Source organism: Sus scrofa, chromosome 17 (assembly GCF_000003025.6).
Source record: "Sus scrofa isolate TJ Tabasco breed Duroc chromosome 17, Sscrofa11.1, whole genome shotgun sequence".
Classification (NCBI taxonomy): domain Eukaryota; kingdom Metazoa; phylum Chordata; class Mammalia; order Artiodactyla; family Suidae; genus Sus; species Sus scrofa.
Window position 1 is genome coordinate 22,189,981 of NC_010459.5, and position 27,095 is coordinate 22,217,075.

Consider the following 27,095-nt stretch of genomic DNA (forward strand, 5'->3'; position numbering starts at 1 on the left):
CATGTGGAAAACTTATGTTTTTGTCCTTAACATGTGAGAAAAAGGACAACAGTTGAAAATGGAGTTCTATGAGTTATATACATTGAGAAACTCCATTATCTGGAGAGAAAAAATCTGAAAAACATAATGGCTTATATATACCAAGATGGCTTTAGGAAACTGTAAACAAAAACAAAACAAAACAAAAAAAATCCTTTGTGTTCAAAAACAACTTTTTAATGTAATAGAATCTTTGTAAGGAAAAAAACATAAAACTATTGCAGATCTACTTGAAAGGTTTAATTAATCTAAAATTAAATGAAGAAAAGTATTTTATGTAATTTTCTGTATAAATATACATAGATAAATATATAAAACTGCCAAAACTTCATAAACAGCCAGTAATAATATGGAATAAAGTTAAAATATTACTCTTAAGAAAACGAGGAACTCCAGCTACAGACTAGCAAGTTTATTCAGAGACACAAATAGACACATGCTCATAATTTCATAAAGCTTATGTTAATAAGCTAAGATAAACACTGAAATGTCACTCTAAGGATTTGGGGGAATTCCATATAAACAAGGTCTATTTTGGAACTGTCTCCCAGAAGGACACAATTACTAAATAGCAAAAAGGTCTTTCACCCACAAAACTGTCCAATGTCACAGAAATCCGGAAATCAAGTGAAGCACTGCCATGAGGCTCATAAAAAATTCTAAATTCGAAGAGAAGACAAAGGGATGTTTTCACTCCTACATTTTCAATTATGCATCTCCACCAAGAGAGACGACTAAAGATAGCCAGGTCAGGTCAGTGGTGAGCACAAAACCTTAATTCAGCATGTAACCAAAAGGCCAGTGCTGGAAATAGTGGTCTTGGATAGTGGTCAATCCAAGACATTTCAGAACAGCACCCATATTTGATAGCCACTTTTAACAGAGCAAGATCTATGCAGGCAGTCAAAGTGAACAATGTTTTGATGGTGAGCACCCAGAAGGAAAGGGCGCAGTGCCAGTAAGTCAAATTTTTCATTGTCATACTTAAGTTTATATACCAGTTTCTGGGCTAAAGAAAAGAAGAATCGCTCACTTTTGTACCCATCCAGTGGGGCTCTGGATTGAGCTCTGTGGCTGTTCCATTTCACTGTCAGTTAATGCTGCAGCTCAGCAAAATACAGCAGATTTGAGGGCTTGCAAGCTGACAGGCCCACATACCCAGCTAGCGCTTGTGGGTTCAGAGAACTGTGTTTTTCTTTCTATTTTTAATTGAGACACACAGCTGGCACTTCTACACTTGTTAGGGGTATACAAGGTTTGAAATTGATGCTAATGTAAATGAGTTTCATGGAAACAATAGACAATCATGTTGTGCCTGGAGTGGAGAGTGGCTTCCTTCCTCCCAGGCCCGCCCACAGACCCTTACTTAAAGGGATCTAAATTTCCTGTCATCAGACTCCTCCGTGTGGCAGTTCACCCATTGGCCCCCAGAGGTCACTCCCCATCACTCCTCAAAGATTGATGCTCCAGGATCAGCATTTCCTGCCATCCCTTCTGCCATAATTCCTAGTGGTCTCTTGGTATAGAGGTTATTCTTCCAATTCCCTGACCTCTCAATTCCTTGGCTTTTTCTCTTCTAAAAATCTTGTCCTCGGAGTTCCTGTCGTGCTCAGTGGTTAACGAATCCGACTAGGAACCATGAGGTTGTGGGTTCGATCCCTGGCCTTGCTCAGCGGGTTAAGGATCTGGAGTTGCCATGAGCTGTGGTGTAGGTCACAGACACGGCTCGGATCTGGCGTTGCTGTGGCTCTGGCGTAGGCCTGTGGCTACAGCTCCGATTCGACCCCTAGCCTGGGAACCTCCATATGCCGCTAGTGTGGCCCTAGAAAAGACAAAAAGACAAAAAATAATAATAACAAAATAATAAGAATCTTGTCCTCAACTCATGTCAGCCATACCCTCCCCTTATCACACTTTATCACACTCTCACTCACACTCATCTCATGCACCACTACCCCTAGCTTTCCAGTGCACACCCCCTAGTACCCAGACTCTTGACAATCTATCAACCTGTCCCTCACCCCCTCAGATCTTCACTTTGGTCCTTAAGTGGTCTAACATCCATGGTCTCTCATTTTAATTAATTCCTTGCAGAATCTGTCAACTATTTTGGCCTATTCTTTTGCATAAGAATGATACTCCCCGGCCAAAACTCCAGCCGTAATTTAAATCCTATCCAGTGTCTGCAACCGTAAGCTAAATTTGGCTGAAAAATTGCAGTACTGTGCTAAGCACTCTAAGTTCACGACCGCTAACCTCTGTGAGCGCCCATAATGCTGCCCAGCTACCAACATACAGGCATTTCCCAAGTATTGACCTATACTTTCTCATTTCTCCTCCAGTTTCCATTATCTCCTCCCCCAACCTAACTCTGCAGCTGCCCTTGCTTCCTAATTCCCTGAAACATGTAAGCAATGAGAGAAACTCAGCAAGTGCCCTCAACACCTTGCGGGACTTCCGGTTACTACAGAGACAATTTGCCCAAGGTCATCACCTCTGCCTGTTCTTTCTCACTCACTCCAGGACCTTCCAACAGTGATTCACCCTAACCTCCACCCCTCCCCAGAAACACACAGCATTCACTGGTCTCTCTCCGCATTCCCCAGATCACTTGCTCTTAATTTCTCCTCTACAGAAAAACAAACACATTGTTTGTCTCCTACCTAGACAAAACAAAATCCACTTTCCTCTCCAGCTGTTGCCTCATCCTTTTCCTCCTTTTACAAAAGGAAAAATTCCTTGAAAGCTTTGTGTGTCACCTCCTATATTCTCCTCTCATTCTGTTTCCTCATCCCTTCACACTGGAATTTTTATCCCCATCACTGCATCCAAAGCCCCTTTGCAAGGTCACCTCCAACCTCCGCAGAGTGCTAAAGTCAAAGAAAATTTCTTCAGTCCTCATCTTACCAACAATTTCTCAGCAGCATTCAACCTGCTGATCACTCTTTGCTGCTTGAAACACTTGACTTCACTTCCAAAACTTCAAAAACTCCTAGACCTTCTTCCAGGAAGAGCATCAGCTGTTCCTCCTCAGTCTCACTGCTGGTTCCTCTTCATCTCCTTGATCTTAATTCTGGAATACTCCACAGCCAATCAACATCTTCTTTTATCTGCATTCATTCCTCTGATGATCTCATATAGCCCATCACTTTATTTATTTATTTATTTTTTTGTCTTTTGTCTTTTTGTTGTTGTTGTTGCTATTTCTTGGGCCGCTCCCGCGGCATATGGAGGTTCCCAGGCTAGGGGTTGAATTGGAGCTATAGCCACCGGCCTACGCCAGAGCCACAGCAACGCAGGGATCTGAGCCGCGTCTGCAACCTACACCACAGCTCAGGGCAACGCCGGATCGTTAACCCACTGAGCAAGGGGCAGGGACCGAACCCGCAACCTCTTGGCTCCTAGTCGGATTCGTCAACCACTGCACCACGAGGGGAACTCCTAGCCCATCACTTTAAAAGGTTATCTGCACATTCTTGATTTTCAAATTTATTTGAGCCCAGGCCTTCCCCTAAACTCAAGACTTGAATATGCAATTTCCTAATTGACACGTGTACGTGCGCATTCAGAAAGATCTGAAACTCCAGTTCTTTTCCCCAAGACTTCATCTTCCTGGAGGCTTCCCCACATCAATAAACAGAAACTCTAGTCCCTCAGTTGCCTAGGCTAAAAACCAAGTCATTTTTTACTCCCTTTAGCCCTCACCCTGTATCAGCTGATTAGCAAATCATGTTAGCTCTACCTATAAAAACAGAATCCAACCACTTCCACCAGCATCATTCTAATCTAAGCCACTACTGTCTCTTGCTCAATATAGCCTGACAGCAGCTGACTGGTCTCCAGGTCCCACTCTGTCCCCCACAGTCTACTGTCAGCTCTGTAGACAGAATGACCATGCTGCATGTAAGTCAGGTCAAGCTATTTCTCTTGCAAACTGAAGTCTGGCACTTGCCATCACCTCTATGTGGATTAAAACATGAGCCACTGAAGCTGCCGACATGCAGCACCCCCTGAGCAGCTCTCAGGGTGGAGACCAGGAGTGAGGCACTCTGTGATCTGGGAAAACTGGAAGAACACTGTTTTCTGATAGATATTTTTAGGAGAAGATTTTATTAGTCCACTTCTTGCATTTCCTCATGTCTAGAAAAACACTAAAACCCTTCGTGGTGATGTCTACTCCTCGTGACTAGTAGTAACCTTCACAAGACTAGCAGCAAACTTTGTAAAATGTATGCATGGCTACATGCACCTCCCTTTTCACCTTTATCACATATATCCTGATATTTCCCCTTTCCTCTTTGAGGTGGTATTTCAGAGCTGTCTGAAATACTGCCTCCCTGGCTGCAGTTAAGTCAACAAAACAAAAAGATGTCACAGTCATCTGTGAGTGCAGCCACTCCCAAGAGTGAGCCTGTGAGCTCTGAGGGAACTCCAGGAAGGAAAAAAATATTCTGCATATCAAAGGAGTGATTCCAGTAAGCCCAGACCTTTGCATCTTCCCATAGAAATGCACTGAATTCCTTTACTTGAGATATCTGATTTTCTTTAAATTTTGTTCCTACTACCTGCCTATAGGTCCTAGCTGCCCCCTTGCCTCCTCAGAGAGGTTTTTCTCAGGGCTACCTGATATGCTGTCTCCCAGGCTTAAGTCCTAATTCTGCCCCCAAATAAAACTTAACTCTCAACTTTCAGGTTGTGCAATTTTTTTTTTTTAAGTCCACACTCTTCTCAAAACTCTCCATGGTTCCCATCTTACAAGGACTTCTAAGTCCTGACATGGTGGCCGAAGCCACCTCTTTGAGCTCATCCCCAACCATTCTCCCTCAAGCTCACTCCACTCAGGCCACCCTGCTATTCCTCAGCCTCTCCAGACACTTTGCAAATTCCTGGGCACACGCTGTTCTGGAATGTTCTTCCCGCCGTGGGCCACATGGCTCTGTTCCTCACTGTTGGATTTTTGTTCAAATGTCTCTTTAAAACTGCAAGTCCTCTCCTGTGCTTACTATCCACCTTTCCTACTTCATTTTTCTCTGTAGCTCTTATTACTATAAAACAGACTGTAAGTTTTACCTATTTATTTACTGTCTGCCTGACTTGATAAAATATAAGTGCCAAGAGGAAATGGATTTTCTTTTATTCACTGCTATACTCCCCAGTGCCTGGCCTAATGTCTGAAATGTAGTGTGTGCTCAAATACTTAGTGAATGAATAAATAAATGTATGTTTTTGTAACTACCAAGATGGAAGGGCTTTTCTGGATCATCTAGGCCAGGGATTGGCAAACTTTTTTTCTGTAAAAGGCCAGATAATAAATATTCTCAAATTTGCAAGCCATCTGGTCTATGTCACAACTACTCAATTTTGTCACTATAATGTAAAAGCAGTCATAGGCAGTATGTAAAACCAGTCAGTGGGGCTTGTGTTTTAATAAAATGTTACTTACAAAATCAGGTCACTAGCAGGATTTTACCTGTGGACTATAGTCAGCCAAACTCTGATCTAAGTTACTAGATCTGCTGTACTGAGCATTAAAGCCTTGATCACCAATTCTCCCAAAATTTGTTAAACATTGTTCAGAACATCTAGAGCTAGAAAGGACCATCTAGACCAAGGGTCATCAAATCCAACCTTTGTGGCAGCCAGCAGAAGCACACCTAGTAACCACTGCCTCCTTCCTTCTAACTAAGAGAAGTCCAGTTTTATTGAGGGAACAGTGATGTGTCCAGCTCAGAAATTTCTCAGTCTCTCTGTAACAAGAGGTAACCATGGGACATGGTTCTGGCCAAGAAGACACAGAGAGGAGTGGAGGGCCTTTTAGGAAAAGGCCTTTAAGAAGGATTCCAGAGGTGGCACACCCCTTTTGCTGTTTACCCTTTCCCCTCTTCCCATTTGAAATGCAAATATTATCATTGGGAGCAAGGAGAGACACACCCTAAGCGCAGCAGAGGAGGAGGAGAAGGAGGGAGGGGGAAGGGGAAAGAAATGGTGGGAAGGAGAAGGAGGAGGGAGGGGAAGGGACAGGGAGGAGGAAGGGAGAGGGAGAGGAGGGAAGAACAGGGAAGACACAGGTCCTCCGCTGTCTTATGATGAGAGGAAAAATTAGTCTCTGGGTAATCCATGATAAGCGGCTTTTAAAGAGAAAATAAATCTTTGGTTAAACCACTATAAGTAGCTTTTAAAGAGAGAAAATGAATCATTCCAGATCCTAAAAGCCAGCAAGGGGCAGAACAGAGACTTGAACTGACCCTGTGACTTCTTCTTCCTCTCATGCCACTCTCCTCAGAGTAAATTTCTCCCAGCTTTATGTGGGGACACGATATGTAGGGAATGCCCTGGGGGCTCAGCAGGTTATAGATCTGACGTTGTCACTGCTGCAGCTCAGGTCACTGCTGTGACCACTGCTGTGGCGGGGGCTTGATCCGTGGCCTAAGAACTTCCATCTGCCATAGGCGCACACAATATGTGATTCTACAGAATAAGCAGTTTGTGAAATAGATGAGCCTTGTTCCTATCCAAAAAAAGAACATTTCCCAGGCTCAAATAACTAGGAATTCTGGGGATTTTATCTAGCTTCAGACACGGGTGGATCTACACTGCTGACAGCCTCCAATTTGATTGATACGATTCTCAGCCTAAGCAGAAAGAGATGGTTCCTCCATAGAGCTTTGGCAGAAAAGCCCAAGAGAGGATTCCCATTGGCCTGACTTGGGTACCATGCTCATCTTTGAACCAGTCATTACAGCCAGAAGGATAACTATTCTTATTGGCTCGGAATGGGTTACATACTCACTCCTGTGAAAGGAGAGATGGGTCAGCCCCACCTAAATGGGGTCTGAATAGTTCCTCCCAGTAGCAAAAGGCTTTGATATCAGAAGACATGGGGAGAGGAGTACTGAAGTGGGTGTGCACATGCACACACGCACACACATGTACACACGTGCGCGCGCGCACATACACACACACAAATGCACAGAGAATTTTTTTTATGCCTACCCCAGGAAATTAGGAAATGTGGCTTGCAGGCTTAGCTCTCTGACTGACTAGATGTAGGTCAGCAGGTAGACACATGACCTTTGCCTTTTGAGTTTTCCAGTCATTTACCAAAAGAAGATAATTCATCTCACACTAGCTCTAAGTTTTAAAAGACTGAATCAGGGTGTTTGAAACATCTTTGAAAATATAAAGTGATTTATAGTCATGTCAGATTATTATAATCAGTGAATAAATGAAACTGACATAAAATGTAAAGAAAATAGGAAATATAAAAATCATCCAACCTGCAAACTATTGCTCTTGGAATTTACAGTGAGATCCTGCTGTGTAGCATTGAGAACTATGTCTAGATACTTATATCCCAACACAACAGTGAGAGGAAAAAGTATGTATACGTGTATGTGTAACTTGGTCCCCATGGTGTACACTGGGAAAATAAATAAATAAATAATCCAACCTACACAAATTTTAAAACATCTGTATCTGTGATAAGCACTGGAAAAGGCCTCAGACTGCAATTTTCCTAAACAGTAAAGACAGGCTCTCCTGTGCCCCACCTTCCTGGGACAACTAACAAGCCCATTACCTTCCCTTCAGGACCCCTTGTCTCACTCTACTCCAATCCCTGTTCCACCCATACCTCCTAACTCTGTTGATCTTTAAGAATCAAAATAATTTAAGTAACCATTCACATATCATTTCAAAATTTAAATAACTTGGGTAAAATGGCACATATGTGATCATTTGATATGGCATCTGCTTGTAATAGCAAAAGACTAAAATAATCCAGATGTCCACTAAACGGGGATTAGATAGTAAAATTATGGCATATCCATATATGATGGAATACTATGCAGCTGTTAAGAAAAAAAATAAAGGAACTCAGGAATTCCTGTAGTGGCTCTGCAGTAATGAACCTGACTAGTATCCATGGGGACTCAGGTTCAATCCCTGGCCTTGCTCAGTGGGTTAAGGATCCAGCATTGCCGTGAGCTGTGGTGTAGGTTGCAGATACAGCTTAGACCCCACGTTGCTGTGGCTGTGGAGTAGGCCAGCAGCTGCAGCTCCAATTCAACTACTAGCCTGTGAACCACAGGTGTGGCCCTAAACAGCAGGGGGGGGTGGAGAAGAAGAAGAAGATAAAGAAACTCTTTATATGGACTGATTCAGAGACGACTGGCTAGATAGAAACAATGAGAAAAGGAAAGTGAAGGATTAGTATATAGATTGCTACCATTTATGCAAAAGGCAAGCAAAGAATACTTATACCACTCTACATGTTAAAGCATGGGATTTTGCTGGATGAATACAAAGAAACTAATTACCTTGGCAGCCTCTACAAAGAGTAGAGGAATTGGCTGAAGAACAGAGTGTGGGAGGGACTTTTCCACATTCATCCTTTTTAGCATTTGAATCCTATACCATATGAACATCTTACATTTGCGCCAAATAATTAACAGAATGAGAGTATAATATAGCATCAACATACCACCAAGGATAAACATACCACCAGATCATACAGATCTCTAATAACCAAGCACAAAAGCGGATGCACTTGGCTGGCAGAACAATCAACTCCAAGTTTAACAGTCTAACACAATAGGTGTGTTAACATACGGCACTGGCTAGAACATAACAATCACTTGGCTCTTCCCTACAGCAGCCTCATGCGGAGGACCATGAAGCACATGGCCATTCAATATTTGAGCAAATTCATGATTCTATTAGCAAAAACAAACAGGGAATGAGGTGACCAAATAGGTATTCAAACAAGAGCACCTCCCTCATTTAATATGTAAGTATGTATGTACGTATGTGGCTGTACACACATACAGGAAAAAGATAGTATGAAAATAAACGAATGATCAGATTTTCAATACACTCTCTATTTCACAGATATAGAGTGTACTTGGCAACAACTTACAGAAACCCAGACCTGCTATGACTTAACTTGGAGTTTACTTTTCCCACTGAGCAATTAGTCTGGAGGAAAGTGGTTTTTGCATTTACAGCAGCAGCTTTACAGTGTCAAGACCATGATTTCTATGATTCTCCTGTCAGTTTCCTCATGGCTACAAGATAGCTGCTTGTACTCCAGGCATCACATTCATATTCAGGAAAGGAAGAAAGGGGAAGAGGGTAGCATCAGCTCTTCTTATGAAAACAAAAGGTTCTCCCAGAAACCCTCACGCAGACACTTGCTTGTGTCTTGTTGACTTGACCCATATTATATGACTATTCCTAGCTACAAAGAAGTCTTAAAATGTAAACAGCTTTTACAGTCTATGTAGTAGGAGCATGAAAGGGCAAAGGAAGCTGAGAATGACTACAGGACAAGCCAGCCCAGCATATGCCACACTGTGTATGTACTCTGATAGGGTGCAAAAGTTGGCATGTAGAGGTGATGAAGTGGAACCCCTGACAATCTATATTCTGTACTGCTTTAAGAATAGTTTTAAGTGTGACAATATAATGGATTTTAGATTGGCTGCATAAGCTGAGAAGTAGAAATAGATGGCTTTTATGAATTCAAAAATAAAACTTCAACCTACTAGTCATATACTTATATTTATGTGCTTACCTATTAAAATGCAATCCCCTATCAAATAAATGCACATCCAAAAGTTACACACATATATTTTCTGTTCATTTCTCCTTAAATAACAGTTTTCATTTGTTTTATGAAACATAATTTTAACTAATTTCTCAGGATCTATAAACCAGTTCTGTTCCCTTACCTTTGATAAACAGTAAACAGTTTAGTTATAACTTAAGTCCCAAAAATTTGCTACTTATATCATAAGTTTTCCTACAAAGACAGTTAATTACCCTACAGAGTCACCATTAACCTACAATGTAAAAGCATTACTCACAAATACATTTTTCTGAGCTATCTGAATACGTGTCAAACATTATAACACTTCATCATAAATACTGCAAAAAAACACCTCCAAAGAACAAGGACATTTTCTTTCCTAACCACAATAATATTATCATGTCTCAGACTACTAATAATAATTCTCTGCTGTATAGCACAAGGAACTATAACCAGTCACTTGATGGAAGATAACATGAGAAAAAGAATGTATGTACATGTATAACTGGGTCACTTTGCTGTACAGCAGAAATTGACAGAACCCTGTAAGTAAACTACTATGAAAAAATTTTTAAATAGTTGGAGTTTCATTTTGGCTCAGTGGTAACAAACCCCACTGGTATCCATGAGGATGCGAGTTCAGTCCCTAGCCTCACTCAGTAGGTTAAGGATCCAGCATTGCCATGAGCTGTGGCACAGGTCACAGATTCGGCTCAGATCCCACACTGCTGTGGCTATGGCTGTGGCTGTGGCGGAGGCCGGCAGCTGTAGCTCTAATTTGACCCCTAGCCTGGGAACTTCAATATGCTGCAGGTGTGGCCCTAAAAAAACAAAAAATAAATAAATAAATAATAATTCTAAGACTAATGTTTATAAAGTTTTAATATTTATAAATAACATTTAAGAATAGTATTATCATTTAATGTATTAAAAGTTCTCCAATAGTATTAAAAAGCATTTTTCTTTAAAAATCAAAGGCTAATCACTCCCAAATGTCTTTGTTTAAAATGCCATTGTTTTGAATATCTTCTCAGATCCACCTCCTAAAGTAATGACAATAAGAACAAAAATAAACAAATGGGACCTAATTAAACTTAAAAGTTTCTGCATAGCAAAGGAAACCCTCAACAAAAAGAAAAGACAACCCACAGAATGGGAGAAAATCTTTGCAAGTGAATCAACTGACAAGGGATTAATCTCCAAAATTTATAAATACCTCCTACCGCTCAATACCAAAAAAACAAACAACCCCATCGAAAAATGGACAGAAGATCTAAACAGACAATTCTCCAACAAAGACATATGGATGGCCAAAAAACACATGAAAAGATGTTCAACATCATTCATTATTAGGGAAATGCAAATCAAAACCACCTTACATCAGTTACCACCTTACATCAGCCAGAATGGCCATCATCAAAAAGTCTACAAACAATAAGTGCTGGAGAGAGTACGGAGAAAAAGGAACCCTATTACACTGTTGGTGGGAGTATACATTGGTGCAACCACTGTGGAAAACAGTATGGAAATGCCTCAGAAAACTAAAAATAGAGCTACCATTTGATCCAGCAACCCCACTCCTGGGCATCTATCCAGAGAAAAACCACAACTCAAAAAGATACATGTAACTCTAATGTTCATTGCAGCACTATATACAATAGCCAAGAAATGGAAACAACCTAAATGTCCATCAACAGAGGAGTGGATCAAGAAGAGGTGGTACATATATATACACAATGGAATATTACTCAGCCATTCAAAGGAAAGAAATAATGGCATTTGCAGCAACATGGATGGCCCTAGAAATTATCATGCTAAGTGAAGTCAGCCAAACAGTGAGACATCAAATGCTATCACTTACATGTGGAATTTTAAAAAAGGACATAATGAACTCCTTTGCAGAACAGATACTGACTCACAGACTTGACAAACTTATGGTTTCCAAATGAAACAGGTTGGGGGTAGGGGGATGTGCCAGGGGTTTGGGCAGGAAATGCTATAAAATTTGGTTGTAATGATTGTTGTACAACTATAAATGTAATTGAGTAATAAAAAATGCTATAAAAATAAATAAAATGCTATTGCTTCAAAATCATTCAACTAAAGGGAGTTAATTTCAACCTATATCAGTTTTATAGGTTGTCAGTTATTTGGTATTTGGTTTGGATTCTTTAAACCCTGGTTTCTATATTTATAACTTAGCCACTCGATTTGCATCCTTGTATCTAAATAGTTACAGAATACAACAAGGAGCTTTTCAGAACATTATATTTTATAGAAAAAAAAGGAAAGGGAAGGAATATGGGCAGGATTGCTTCTGACCTTAAAAAAACAAAAAAACGAAACAACAACAAAAAAAAACCCTCTAAAACATATACATAGACTTCTGGCAAACATATTCAAAATTTACCACCAGAGAGTTCTGGTCATGGCTCAGTGAGTTAAGAACCTGACTAGCAACCATGAGGATGCTGGTTTGAGCCCTGGCCTTGCTCAGTGGGTTAAAAATCCTGCATTGCCATGAGCTGTGGTATAGGTCACAGACATGACACAGATTCTGTGTTGCTGTGGCTGTGGTGCAGGCCGGCAGCTACAGCTCTGATTCAACCCCTATCCTGGGAACTTCCATGTGCCACAGGTGCAGCCCTAAAAAGAAAAAAAAAAATTTACACTCAAAATAGGAGTTCTCACTGTGGCTCAGCAGGTTAAGGACCTGACATAGTCTCTATGAGAATGCACATTCAATCCCTGGACTCACTCAGTGGGTTAAGGATATGTCATGGCTGCAAGCTGAGGCATATGTCACAGATGCGGCTAGATCCAGTGTTGCTGTGACTATGGTACAGGCCTCAGCTGCGGCTCCAATTTGACCCCTAGCCCGGGAACTTCCATATACCACGGGTGCGGCCATAAAAAGAAAAGAAAAAAATTACCCACAAAATATAATTACAAGATTACTAATCACAAGTTCAAATAATAAAGCCTTCTACTTGATTTACGTGTTTTAAATAAATACAAACCTGCTACTTAAAACAGAGAAGATACTGAGCTTACCCAGTCTGAAACTGAAAATCCACCCATTAGTGTAGTAAAAAGCAGAAAATCATCAGTGTCACTGAGCCTCAGAAGGACCAAGTGAGAAGCCCTCAGCTGGAGCTGCCCAGGCTTAATACTAATGAATGGACTGGTTTTTACCACATTCACAAAAGGTTAAGAATAATGTTGTTTATGTGCACTTTCTTCTTCCCTCATGAATATGTAGTTTTCACAGGCTCAAAAATCATAGTTATTCTCAAATATCTGATGGCTTAAAAAAAAAATTGCATTACGGTGAGGAAAAGCAACTTCGTAACCATAAAAACAATTCTAAAATCTATTATGAACACTATAATAATTATGGATTTATTTACCCACATCCACCAAATGTAACTGAAGTTCGATTCAAACAAATCAGTCAATATACGATAACTCAGCCTTCAGCTTCATATGATTTAATTTTCCTTTCCTTTTTGCAACATTATAATTATGTGCTCTGAGTTTACTGTAACTAATATTAGTGGTTTTCTCCACATGCTCACAACAAAAGGAACAGACAAAAAAAACCTTTTTGATCACCTAATCAGTACCCTTAGGAGGAAAAGAAAATCCTAATATGGAAACAAAGATCTTTTTCTTTTTCTTTTCTTCATGTGATGAAACAAATTCTTTCAGTGGTTTTAATTATATCCTAATACTTCATAGACATCTTTTAATATGAAATTCAAAATAAAATATCTATTGTGCATAGCTCAGGAGCTCCCAATTCTGTGATGGCACCAATCTTTGTAATCAAGTCCATGGTACCTAAACCTGGCCACCTTTGAAATCAAACAGACCAGCAACAAAACTATGGTTCTTTTTAAAGTGTGACACTGTTCACAGAGTTGTTTTGTTTTTCCTTTTTTTAGAACTGTGCTTATTATTTGATTTCCAGTGAAATAATATCGCCAAATTATTTCCAGTTATCAAAATTTGGTAGCTGGTTTAAATGGCCTTTTCTTTGTTTCCCAAAAGGCTAGAGTTAGTAAAAACACATTTGCTGCTGAAACAATCACCCTTTGCTATTTAAAAAAGCTCCAAGTGTCCAAAATATATGGGATGTCCAGGTTCTAGGAGGAGGTTAGAGCTCTTGGATAAACAGGAAACCTTGGCCACAGGGAGAAAACCAACTTGGGCTGTGAATGCATAAAGTGCTACAGAGTGACATTTCTAATGCAGGCTACCTACTTCCACTTATTCTCATAAATCCTCTTTGTTAATCTGCTGCTTATCATTCTGTTAGTATTTAACACAATCACAAGTTCTTTTCTTTGTTTCTTATTTGTTAAGAAGGAAGAAGAGAAAAGCTGTTGAGCTGCCCAGGGACAGGACCACCCAGCTTTATCCCAAAACTCTCCTTTAGGAAAAATGCACAAGCCACATTGCAGAAAGTAACTTCTGGGTTTCTTAGAAATTGTGATGATTCTCTTTCTGACACTCAATATGCACTGAAAAAAACAAATGTGGGGAATTCCCTGGTGGATCAGCAGGATAAAGATCCGGCATTATCACTCTTTGGTTCGGGTCACTGTTGTGTGGACTTGACCCCTGGCCTGGGAACTTCCACGTGTCACAGGTGTAGCCAAAACAAAACAAATTTGGGTGTTACTCAATTTAACAAGCAAATAAACCATTTATTTTCAAATGATGATGACCTGTGTCAATCAATGGGAGCTTTAACCATTCATTTTAGCCAAAGAAAGAAAATAATGTCTCAAATTCTTACTACCTTCAGCAATTCCACTGAATATAATCTGATCATGCTTCCTATTCTCCAAGCTCCTAGCCTTCCTGCACGAGCTTTCCGCATATATGTGGGATTATTTCTTAAGCATCTAATTAAAAAAATAAAAGGATGCCACTCTAAGAGATAGTTCAGTGCTTACCACAACAACTCCCCAGAAAGAAGCAAGCAAAAACATTCAATTCTGCCTTTTGCTTCCTAAAGAACATTCCTGAAGGCCCTTAGAAAACCCCATTCATTCCTAAAATGACTATCATCCTTGCATTCACTTGCTATCATTTCTTTTTTTTCTTTTGTTCCCATTCCACTCACTTGAATTTATTCTGATTTTTTAAATTTCTAAACCCTCAAAAATATTCGAGGATTCTATATATGTATCTTATGTGTCATGCGGGAAGAAAAATATGATTGATTTTGTGACTCTTCATGAAACATATTCTAGTTGAAGAAAAAAGATGGAAAGCAAATTATTATTCTTCAATAATTTTGGTACACAGTTTAGATGCAAAGTTTGTGGGTGCCAGTCAGCTGTGAAGCTCTAACTCATCTAGCTTGTCGCCAACAAGGACGTTAGCTGAAAGGACATCATCTGGACCTCTTTCTCTCCTAGCTGCTGAGCCAAGTTCTTTTCTTATCCTGCCCCTGCACATACTTGAAAGTTGTTTCCTATCCTCCAAATGCCTCAACCTGAAAACTTTTTCTCATATACATTTGTATCTCTAAACACATGGAAACTCTTTGGTTATTCCAAAAACTTGCTTCTGTCTTTAGCTTCTGGATGAGTGTCCTCCTCGGCTGCAATTTTTTCTCCCTGTCTTTTCTATTTTCTCACAGGATAGTCTTTCCACCCAACTTGAAGGCAAGCATCCTCTAAGGTTTTCACCTTCTCATTCATTCATTCATTCCACAACTATTCTATCTGCTAGACATTCTTCTAGCTGCTGGGGAGAGAGCAATGATGGAAAACATTGGTCAAAATCTCTGTTCTCACAGAATTTATGCCATGCTAAAGGGAGATAGATAGACCATAATATACAAAAAAAAAAAAAAAAAAAGGTACAGAATAAATCAAATGCTAAGAAGAAACATAACCAGAGTAAGAGGGTAGAAAGAAAAGTTAAAAGTTTAGGTAGGTGGCTAGGAAAGACCTCTTCGAGCATGCAAGGACATCTAGCCACCTCAGCTGGGTCATCCCTTCGGTGAAAGACACCATAAATTCTGAGGACAAGTCTCAACTATCCTCTCAAGCTCCAAGCCCATATTTCCAAATGACTGTCTTGCCTACAAGTACCTCTTTGCTGCCATGGTCAAAATCAACCCCATTCTCTCTACATATCTAATGTTCCATTTGTGGCATTTTTACAATCTCTTATTGGCCTTGTGAATCCAGGTCTAGGAGAATCAAAACTCCAGTTACTTTGATGGCTCTTTCACTGCATCTGGCACATTCAGTTATCTATCAAGAAGCTCCAAGATTAAGACTCTTGTTTTGAGAGCTTCTGGTACCTGACTCTCATCTCTATCCACTCTAGTTCTTTTTCTCTAACTGCCATGGCTGGCAAATTAGTATCTTCACTTGCAAGACTTCCTCCTCTAATCCATCCCACATCCCAGCATTAACATTCCTTGCCAGAGCCACTGTGGCTCTCTCCACTAGAGGAAATCCAATTTCGGGTTTTTTTTTTTTTTTCTTTTCACTTATAATTACACCACTCTCTCTAATATGCTCTATCTACTTGTTAAATGAGATCACTGGCTGTTTACAAAACCACTGCAAGATTTTTTTTTCCCTCCTAAAGCTACCCCATTCAAAACACTTTCCATGACACCTCTTCCTCTGCTTCTTTTGAACTTTGCTGCTCTACTACTTTATTTTTTCTAATTTTTTAATTATAGTTGATTTATAACGTTCTGTAAATTTCTGCTGTATAAATTGTAAAACAGTGGCCCAGTTATACATATATATATGTATATATATATATATATATACATATATATATATACATTTTTTTTCTCATATTATTGTCCATCATGTTCCATCACAAGTGATTGCATATGGTTCCCTGTGCTATACAGCAGGACTTCATTGTTTATCCACTCCAAAGGCAACAGTTTGCATCTACTAACCCCAAACTCCCAGTCCATCTCTACTACTTTATCATATTAAAGTTTTAGTTACAACGTTTTTCGTAAAACATAAAAAGGATATGTGACATATAAATTCACAAAGCATATTAATATAACACATGTCCATGAACCCACCAAACAACTAGAAAAATCCAACACTACCAATACTATGAAGACTTCCCAGGTCTTCCCTCCCAAAGGAAACCACTACCCTGAATTACTTTTCAATAACATCAATAACTTCTTAATCTTTTTTATAGTTTTGCCAAACATGCATGTATAATTAGTGTCTGGTTTTGCCAAGATAAATTAATAGTGGCAACACTGACTGCAGTCCTTTGCAAGAGGTTTTTTTTTTTTTTTAATTTTTTAAATTTTGTGGGAGTTGGGAGTTCCCATCGCAGCTCAGTGGTTAACGAATCCGACTAGGAACCATGAGGTTGCAGGTTCGATCCCTGGCCTCGCTCAGTGGATTGAGAGTCCAGTGTTGCCATGAGCTGTGGTGTAGGTTGCAGACGCAGCTCAGATCCCGAGTTGCTGTGGCTCTGGCATAGGCCAGCAGCTACAGCTCCAATTCGACCCCTAGCCAGGGAACCTCCATATGCTGTGGAAGCAGCCCAAGAAATGGCAAAAAGACAAAAAATAAATAAATAAATACATTTTGTTGGAGTATAGTTGATTTACAATGTTGCGTTGTCTCTCACAATTTTATTTTACTTTATTTTATTGTCTTTTTAGGGTCGCATTCGAAGTTTCCAGGCTAGGAGTTGAATTGGAGCTGCAGCTGTCATCCCATGCCACAGCCACAGCAATTCAGGATCCAAGCCGAGTCTGTGACCTACACCACAGTTTATGGCAACACTGGATCCTTAACCCACTGAGCGAGGCCAGGGATCGAACTCGCATCCTCATGGATACTAGTTAGATTCGTTTCCACTGTACCACAATGGGAACTCCTTAAGTGGTATTTTCAATAGATCCTACCCTATTGTGCCACAGTGGGAACTCCTAAGAACAGTGTATTTTTTAAGTTTTCTAAATTATAAAGAAACTCAGAAAACCTCAAGTAAGAGGCTAAGGACCTCAGACAAGTTAAAATATGTAATGACAATATACTTTAGTTCCTCTTATGAAAGCTAATGCTTATGAATTATCAGGATTTTTAGCTAAGAATTTTGTCCTTAAAAGATAATATTTATCAAATATAACTCCTCAAGTTGGCAGAAAAAAACAAGAGTGGACGCCTTTCAATCTCAATTGCTGAAGGCATCCTGCATTTGATAGTAAACCTGTGCTGTCAATATGAATGTAAGAACATTCCCCAAAGGAATAAGGAACATAGAGCAAAACCGCTTTTTTTAAAATCATCATATTATATACCTAACAGGTAATTGCTACATAGACTGTAGGTTGATGATACCAACAACGTAGCTTAGAAATTCAAAGAGAAGAAAAGAGAAATTTAATTTTTTACAGATAGCATTTTATCAACTATTATATTTAGTAGAGAGCTGAACCAGCTAAAAAATGTCCTATGACATTACTTGTTGAGAACTGGGCAGGAAGCTATAATGCCACCCTGAAGTTCACATACCACACATGCAACCACAGTTTGCATCAAAAAAGAATAATTCATGAAACCAAATTCATTCAAAAATAACCATGAATAGGAAAAATAATATCTGAATCATTGTAAGAGCTTTTATGTGTATGTGTGTGTGTGTAATTTAAAAAGCACAACTAAAAAGGAAACCTATTTATTTCTTTCACTACTTAACTAAGCATTCAGTCTATAATCAGCTGGTTAGCATGAAGTATTATTAAGGCACTATTTTTATAGTACTCATTTTTATGGGTTTTGTATGTTACATGAAAAGTGTTTTTTTTTTGTTTTTTTTTTTAAAGTGCACAAATTGGTTATTCTCTTTTATGCTTCCTATATTAGGTCAAACCAAAGCTCTGGATCTTGGCATAATGGTAATGCAAGTGGAAACAAAAACATTTTAATCTTCAAAATCTCTTTCAATTTTACTCTATTCATTCTATCACATTAAAGCCTCATTTATCAAAAAAAAAGACTTAGAGAACCCCACACTTAAGATAATTGCAGATTTGTTTCAAATTGCCAAAAAATCAGAAAAACAAAATCTTTATTTTAATAAGACACAGACTACTTTAGAAAAATACATAAAAACAAATTATTTAATGATGGTATAAAATTATTCTTTTAAAAGTCGCTTATTACTGTGGAAGGTCACAGATATCAAATATACCACCACTCAAAAAAAGACACAGTTATTTTAAAGTTCTACAGAGATGGTTATTGCTGTGCCATTTTATTGTATTGTATTTATATTTGCTTTTAGGGCCGCACTTGTAACATATGGAAGTTTCCAACCTAGGGGTCTGATGGGGAGTTGCAGCTGCCAGCCTACACCACAGCAACTCCAGATCTGAGCAGTGTCTGAGACCTATGCCACAGCTGGCGACAATGCCAAATCCTTAACCTACTGAATGAGGCCAGGGATCCAAACCATAGATAGTGGCTGGGTCCATTACTGCTGTGACACAACAGCAACTCCCTGCTGTCCCGTTTTAGAATATTTCATTTAAGATAATTTTACCATTAATAAAAGTTAAATGTCAATAAAAAGAAAATCACCCAAACAGTACAACAGAGAAATGGTCCAAAGCTATGAGCAGATAATTCACAGATTAATATAAAAGTCTAAATTGTATTTGAAAATTTGCTCATTAGTAAAAAATTAAAACTAGAAACTTTTTTTTTTTTGGTTTTTAGGGCTGCACTCAAGGCACACGGAGGTTCCCAGGCTAGGGATCAAATCGGAGCTATAGCCACCAGCCTACACCACAGCCACAGCAACGCCAGATCCAAGCCGCCTCTGTGACCTACACCACATCTCACCACAACACGGATCCTTAACCCACTGAGCAAGGCCAGGGATCAAACTAGCACCCTCATGGATGCTAGTTAGGTTCATTAACCACTGAGCCACGATGTGAAATCCCAGAAATTTTTTTTTATAAGCACACCAGAGCATATGGAAGTTCCCAGGCCAGGGGCTGAATCCAAAACACAGCTGCAACCCACGCTGCAGCTACAGCAAAGCCAGATCCTTTAACCCACTGCACTGGGCCAGGAACTGAACCCACGACTCTGCAGCAACCCCTCCCCTTGCAGGTGGATTCTAAAACCCACTGCACCACGGTGGGAAAGCCTGGAAACCATTTTTTAATCCATGATTTTAGATGTATTTTTTTTTCTAATGTGCTAATAACCACTGGGAAGAGTGTAGAGGGGACTTGCAGTTTCTGGTCGAACACAAAGAAGGAGCTTAGAAGTAGCCACCCTATCCTAACAAAAAAAAAAAAAAAAAAAAGATTGAACAAATTTAAAAATCAACAACTCTTCTTAGATCAGAGAAGTGAGGTTACAAGGTAAACAAGTGCCCGTACAATTGGAAAGACAAACAGAAACAGAATCATGACACCAGCCATAGCAGAGCTGCAGGAAAGAAGCCTCCACAGGAACCAGTGCTGGATAGGAAAACAAGAACTGTAACTGAAGGACTACCAGAGTCTCAATGTGGACAAGTGAATTAAAAACCAGGAGTAGGGGAAGAGCACACTTCTGTGATTTTTTTACCTCTTGGAGTTCTACCAGGTTCTCACAGTGAAATCAGAAGACAAACTCCCAAGTGCTTCCAGCAGGAAGAGGAGCCATTTAAAAATTCAACAGAGCATTCTGTTCTTGTTAACAAGGCCAGCACTCAAGAGAAACTGTTTTACCAGAGCCTAACCTCACTGAGAAATACTCAACTCAGCCAGCTGTAACCTTCCATATGGGGGAAGCAGGTAGGAGTGAAAAACCAAGAGGCACAGGCTCATTAAAAGACTGAGACCAGAGTTCCCGTCGTGGCTCAGTGGTTAACGAACCAGAGTAGTATCCATGAAGATGCAAGATGCAGATTCAATCCCTGGCCTTGCTCAGAGGGTTAAAGATCCAGTGTTGCCATGAGCTATGGTGTAGGTCACAGACTCGGCTTGGATCTGGCGTTACTGTGGCTGTGACGTAGACTGGCAGCTACAGCTACGACTCGACCCCTAGCCTGGGAACTTCCATATGCCATGGGTGCAGCACTAAAAAAAAACAAAACAAACAAACAAAAAAAACCTGAGACCTATCACAGGACTACAGGATGCCTTCCTTTCCCCGACATCTCACCACCACATTCCTAGGGGCCTATTCCCCACAGTTCCTTTCACTCAGGACATCATGTCCAAAACTACGAGGCATACTAACAAGCAAAAACACAGCTTGATGAGACAGAGCAAACATTAAAACCAGATTCAGAAACAACAGGGATGTTGGAATTAGCAGACAGGGAATTTAAAACACCTCTGATTAATACACTAAGGACTCAAATGGAAAAAGTAGACAACATGCAAGAGCAGATGGATAATGTAAGCAGAGAGATGGAAATTCTAAGGAAAAATAAAAAAGAAATGCTAAAGATCAAAAAACACTGTGATATAAACAAAGAATGCCTTTGATGGGCTTATTAGTAGACAGAACATGCACTGAAGAAAGAATCTCTGAGCTCTAGGATATCTTAGTAGAAACTTCTAACCCTGAAAAAAGTGAAGATAAAAAAGATTGAGAAAAAGAAAAAAACAGAACATCCAAGAATAGGGAGAAAACTACAAAAGGTTAGGCTCTGACAATATAAACATAATGGGACTACTAAAAGGATACAGAAGGAACTGAAGAAATATTTGAAGCAATAATGATGAAGAGTTTCTCCAAATTATAAGATACCAAACCAGAGATTCATAAAGCTAGGCAATAAACTACACCCAAATTATATTCAAAGTGCAAAAAAATCAAAGATAAAGAAAAAATCTTGAAAGAAGCCAGAGAGGGCAGAAAAAAAAACACCTTACCCATAGAGGAGCAAAGATAAGAATTACATTTGACTTAATCCTCAGAAACCATGGAAACAAGAAGATAGTGGAGTGAAATATTTAAAGTGTCAAGAGAAAAAAACCACCAAACTTGAATTCTGTAGCCTGCAGAATTATCTTTCAAAAGTGAAGGAGAAATAAAGACTTTCTCAGACAAATAAACACTGAGGGAATATGTTGGTAATAGACGTGCCTTTTAAAAGAAATTCTTTAGAGACAAGGAAATTGATAGAAGCCAGAAACATGAATCTACAAAAAGGAAGAATATTAGAGAAGGAATAAGTGAAGAGAAAGAAATTCTCATTTTTCTTATTCTTAACGATCCAACACACAATAATACGTTCAAAATAATAATAGCAACAATATTTTAACTACATATCTGTGTGTGTGTGTGTTTATATAAGCATGAAACAAATGACAACAATGATATAAAGGATAAAAGGGAGGAATTAGGATTATTTTGTTATTTCAAGATACTTGTACTACCTGTGAAGTAGCGTAATATTATTTCAAAGTGGACTTAGATGACTTGTCAATGTACATTGCAAACTCTGGGGCAACTACTAAAAAAAGAGGGGAAAAGTGTAAGTAATATTCTACAAAAGGTAAGAAAATGGCATCATATAAAAGCTCAAATAGAGTATGAAAAAATAGGCATTCACACATAGTAAAATGATACACACACAAATTACAGATAGCTTGAATCTCTCTTACCAGGGAAGCACAGAATACCAGCTATAAATCAACCTATGCTGATATATTAAGAGCACCAAGACATGTTAAGTGAAAAGTAAGTTGAAAAACAATTCACTGGAGGGAGTTCCCATCGTGGCACAGCAGAAATGAATCTGACTAGGAACTATGAGATTTCAGGTTCAATCCCTGGCCTTGCTCAGTGGGTTAAGGATCTGGCATTGCTGTGGCTGCCAAGTGTAGGCCGGCAGCTACAGCTCTGATTAGACCCCTAGCCTGGAAACCTCTACATGTCGTGGGTGTGGCCCTAAAAAAAAAAAAAAAAAGAAAGAAACAGAAAGGAAAAGAAAAGAAAAAAGAAAAGCAATTCACTGAAAATCTCTTCTATATGATTGTTTAAAATGGTGAGGGAGGCACATGGAGAATGAGACAAGGACATGTTTACACCAACCCAGGAGTGGTTCTCTCTGGCAGGAGGAATGAGACTTAGAGTAAATGGAAAGGGGGCATGTGTCCTAATTATTACATAAATTTTTTCTATGTTACATACTGCAATGAGAATCTCTAGATATATTATTGATGCAAATCTTTTTTAAAGAAAAAACAAAGGAAGCAAGAAAGGAGGAAAATGATGACACCTTTCCGCAAAACCAAGAAAATGGTGGCTAGCTTACCTTAGCCATCACTGGAAAGGATTTCGACCAAATCTCCTCAAATAGAAACTCACAATCCACCATTAGCAGTTTTCATTTATAGTTTCAATTAAGGACTAATTTGATTTACAACTGTACTTTCACACAAACAGTTCAGGTTGACTAGCCTGGGCACAAAAGAGGCTCCCATTATATACCTAGCCACTGGGTGCTGGTAATCTGTTGCCTGTCTACACTGCTCTCCAGAGCATGGCTTCATATGCCCAGCAACTCCAGACCAGTCCCGGCCTGGCCAAACCAATGAACTTCCCTGCTACTGGTGGCAGAACCACACTTTCTCCGACAAGGTCCAACTCCCTCCCAATACACAGCCTCAGCTCTAGCACCGCAGAGTTTCCTTATAGCTGACAGATAACTCTTTGGTCACAGCAAACAAGTCCTTATATTAAACTTCCCCTGATGGTTTCTACCTCCGGAGTGGACCCAGAAGGCAAAATTTATCAACATTTCCACTTTCTCCGCTGACGCCTCCCTCAAAATCACTATTTCCTCTCTGTCACCTGGACAGTTCCCGGCCCCTGAGGTCTCTCTCCTGGAGAGATGGTCCTGGACAACCTTGGATCTACTCTATAAACCCTGCCCTAAAATATCATTTTATTTACCAACTTAAGAACAACTAAAAGCTCTCTCCTTTCTACCAGATCAAAGGTGAACTGCTACACTGAGACTTTAAGGCCCTTGGTCACCTGGCCTCACCTGGCCGATCCAGCCCTGCTGCACATCAGAACACTTCCCTCCAGGTAAGAGGCATGACGGTATCTAGCCCTCGCCATGCCCAACCCACTGCCATGTAGGTGCTTATGCTCCTTTCTTGTCCTCTTGTCCTAGACTTCTGGGGCCAGATCTAGGATCCCATGATCCATGAATGAGTCCTTTCTCCTGATTTCTCATGTAGGTGATTTCTTCCTACCCTGTTGTCTGTGTTGTCCTCATCACATAATCAACAATTTATTATACCCTGTCTTAATCTCTAAGTGAAGAGACCAGCCCCTAGATTAACCCTATGATATTCTTTTCCTAGTTTTTATGTCCATGGCTTATTACCCTAACTTATTTCCACACTTTCTATTTCTTCTTCTTCTTTTTTTTTTTTTCTTTTTAGGGCCGCACCCTCGACACATGGAGGTTCCCAGGCTAGGGGTCGAATCAGAGCTACAGCTGCCGGCCTACACCACAGCCACAGCAATGCAGGATCTGAGCTGCATCTGCAACCTATACCACAGCTCACAGCAGCACTGGATCCTTAACCCACTGAGAGAGGCCAGGGATCGAACCTGCAACCTCATGGTTCCTAGTCAGATTCATTTCTGCTGTGCCATGACGGGAACACCACACTTTCTATTTCTTATACAACTTCCCAAGTCTTCCCATAGTGCTAAACTCAGTGCTAAATGATGGGAAAAACCAGACGAAGTAAAATCGTTTTTTTTGTTGTTGTTTTTTTTTTTGTAAAATAGTTTTAATCCAAAGCAAGAGTTATGTATAGGGCCACTGCTAGGCTCTATAAAATCTTTCTACAGATTAGAAAAAGGCATCCCTTGGAGTTCCCTGGTAGCCAGGATCTGGCATTGTCACTGCTGTGGCTCAGATCCTGTTGTGGTGCGGGTTTAATCCCTGGCCTCATGTAGGTGAGAACTTCCCCGTGCCATGCAGGTGCAGCCAAAAAAGAGAAAAAGAAAAGGCATCCCTTCCTACAAGCAGATGCAGCCTCATATGAGACAGGCAGGATTTCAGCTCAACTCTATACAACTGAATGTAGCAGCAATGGATTCATGAATATAACACTAACTTTTTTAAAAAAAGAGTCACACTGTATTACAAAAAAATATTTTTAAGGGGGCTGGCCCTTGAATTTTGTTTTAGTAGAACTTTAATCTACTATATAACACTCTAACCTGGGACAACATCTTGCAACTTAGGCATTAGATCAGTTATATGGTAAATTCATGCCGTGGTAGCTAATTTGACAGAATTTCTTTCCACAACCAATGTTAACTGAGGATCTAAGTCCATGCTAGGCCCTGGATCTAGGTCTAGCAACACAAATGTGGTATCTGGCTCATGAGGCTTACAGCTCAGTGAAACAACCTCCATTTAGAAGGAGGTAATCTTCTTAACGTCATACTTACTGATGAACTTGTTTTGCATAGTCTCCAACAGAGCTTGGTGAGCATCTTCGGCTTGTAAAGCATGTGAACATTCTCTAGCCAGTATGGTGCGCACAAGATGCTCCCCACATCCTGGAAATTCAAGGAAATCAAGAACAGTTGAGGAAGAGTGGTACTAAACATCCTTCTTATCTTACTGGCATTAAAACTCATTTATGTGCCACTTAAGAAGTAGCTATGCTGGAGAACAACTCAGTGATGGATGAAATGATTTCTGCGAGCAATCTAGTAATTTTAGTAACGAGCTTTGGTAGAAAACTAAAGAAACACATGACTGATCTTAAAAGGAAACAAAGGAAAATAAAAGGAAACCTGTTTTTCATAGGAATTATTTACCTAGTGTTTTGTCTCATTTCCACTGATGGATAACTACAAAAGCTGTTTCACAATTTCTTTATTTATGCATATTCAATTAAGCTTAGTCTCCCATTTTCCCTCTGGCACCCCACATACCTGGGAGCATGGTAGAAATTCAGGCAGGAGGGGCAGCTCTGTTTCCCCCATCTACTTCCCCTGCAATGTTCACCCAGCTATAAAGGGGACTTCACAAAACAGTACTTTTCTCAACTCCTTAAAGTAATTTACATAGCTTTCAAGGGCAAATACTCTCTGACAAAAGAAGGAATATCTCCAGGGTCCACTCAGATTCCCCAACAGGACTAGAGACAAAATAATGTTTTTCCATGTCATTAATCTGCACGCAGGTATACACATATACACACACCCTACACTGGTAAATGGAACATGGACAGGAGAGAGTCTTAGCAACCAAAAAGAAACGTGGACTAAGATTATTAAATGCAACAACCTCTTTTTAAATAATGTCTAAAAATTCTTAAAGTCATGAAAAACCAACACAAAGTAGTATAACATACAGTTCTGGTTGGCTAGTACATTCCATGACAGTCATTAGGCACTAACAACAAATCTCCCTTAAAATTCTCATCTGTAGGGAGTTCCTGCTGTGGCACAGTGGGTTAGGAACCTGACTGCAGCAGCTGTGGAAGAGTGGGTCCGATCCCTGGCACAGTGCAGTAGCTTAAAGGATCTGACCTTGCCACGGCTATGGTGCAGGTCACAGCTGTGGTTCAGAGTCATTCCCTGATCCAGGAACTTCCATATGCCGTGGGCACAGCCATTAAAAAAAAAAAAAAAAATTATCATCTGTAATTGGTTTTTTTTGTTTGTTTGTTTGTTTTATTTTTTTGTGCCGCACTTACCGCATAGGGAAGTTTCCAGGCTAGGAGCCTTGGCTGCCAGCCTACACCAGAGCCACAGCAACACGGGATCCAAGCAACATCTGAGACCTACACCACAGCTCATGACAATGCTGGATCCTTAACCCACTGAGAAAGGCCAGGGATCAAACCCGCATCCTCATGGAGACTAGTCAGATTCATTTCCACTGTGCCACAATGGGAACTCCTTATTATCCGTAATTGTTAAATCATACTGGTGCTGTTCATTACAGAAACTTTCTCTCGTATGTATATCCCTCCTCCTCGTTCTCCTCCCTGCCTCTGCCCCCCCCCACATGCACATATGCACACGTATACATATACATATACATTATATACTCATTACCAAAACGCAAACCACTCAAAACCTGTCAAAGTTTTTTTTAATTACCTATGTTTTGCCAAAAATAATTTCCATGTATTTTTGGTAAAATAAATGTAAATATCCTTCAAGATCTAAATATCTCTGTGTTTCTACACTTAGAGGAAGATCTAGATATGCAATTTAATACTTAACTTTGTGGGCAGAATTATGGTGATTTTCTTGAATTTTTGCCATATTATTTTTATAATCAGGGAAAAAAATTTTAAAAAGCTAATAGAAAAGAAACCATTTTTGACACTTAGAAATCATGCTAAGTTCATGAAACTCCATAAATTTTAATCCCCTTTGTGTACATATTTGGTGCTGATCAGTGAAATGTTATACTTTAGAACAAT

The 27,095-nt window shown here is 39.7% G+C and overlaps 1 protein-coding gene across 13 annotated transcripts in view; it reads right to left on the minus strand.

Annotated features, from left to right (window-relative positions):
- TASP1 (taspase 1) overlaps positions 1 to 27,095 on the minus strand; it is a 395,076-nt gene that overhangs the window by 226,612 nt on the left and 141,369 nt on the right. For 11 of the 13 annotated variants that reach the window (XR_308663.3, XR_001302035.2, XR_002340057.1 and 8 more), the window contains one exon: positions 25,099 to 25,209. The exons of the other annotated variants lie outside the window; for them this stretch is intronic. Coding sequence is in view for 8 of the 11 variants with exons in the window: in XM_021078002.1 (XP_020933661.1) it covers positions 25,099 to 25,209 (111 nt within the window). In the remaining 3 variants the exon portion in view is untranslated. The remainder of the gene's footprint in view (positions 1 to 25,098; positions 25,210 to 27,095) is intronic. 13 annotated transcript variants of the gene reach the window in all.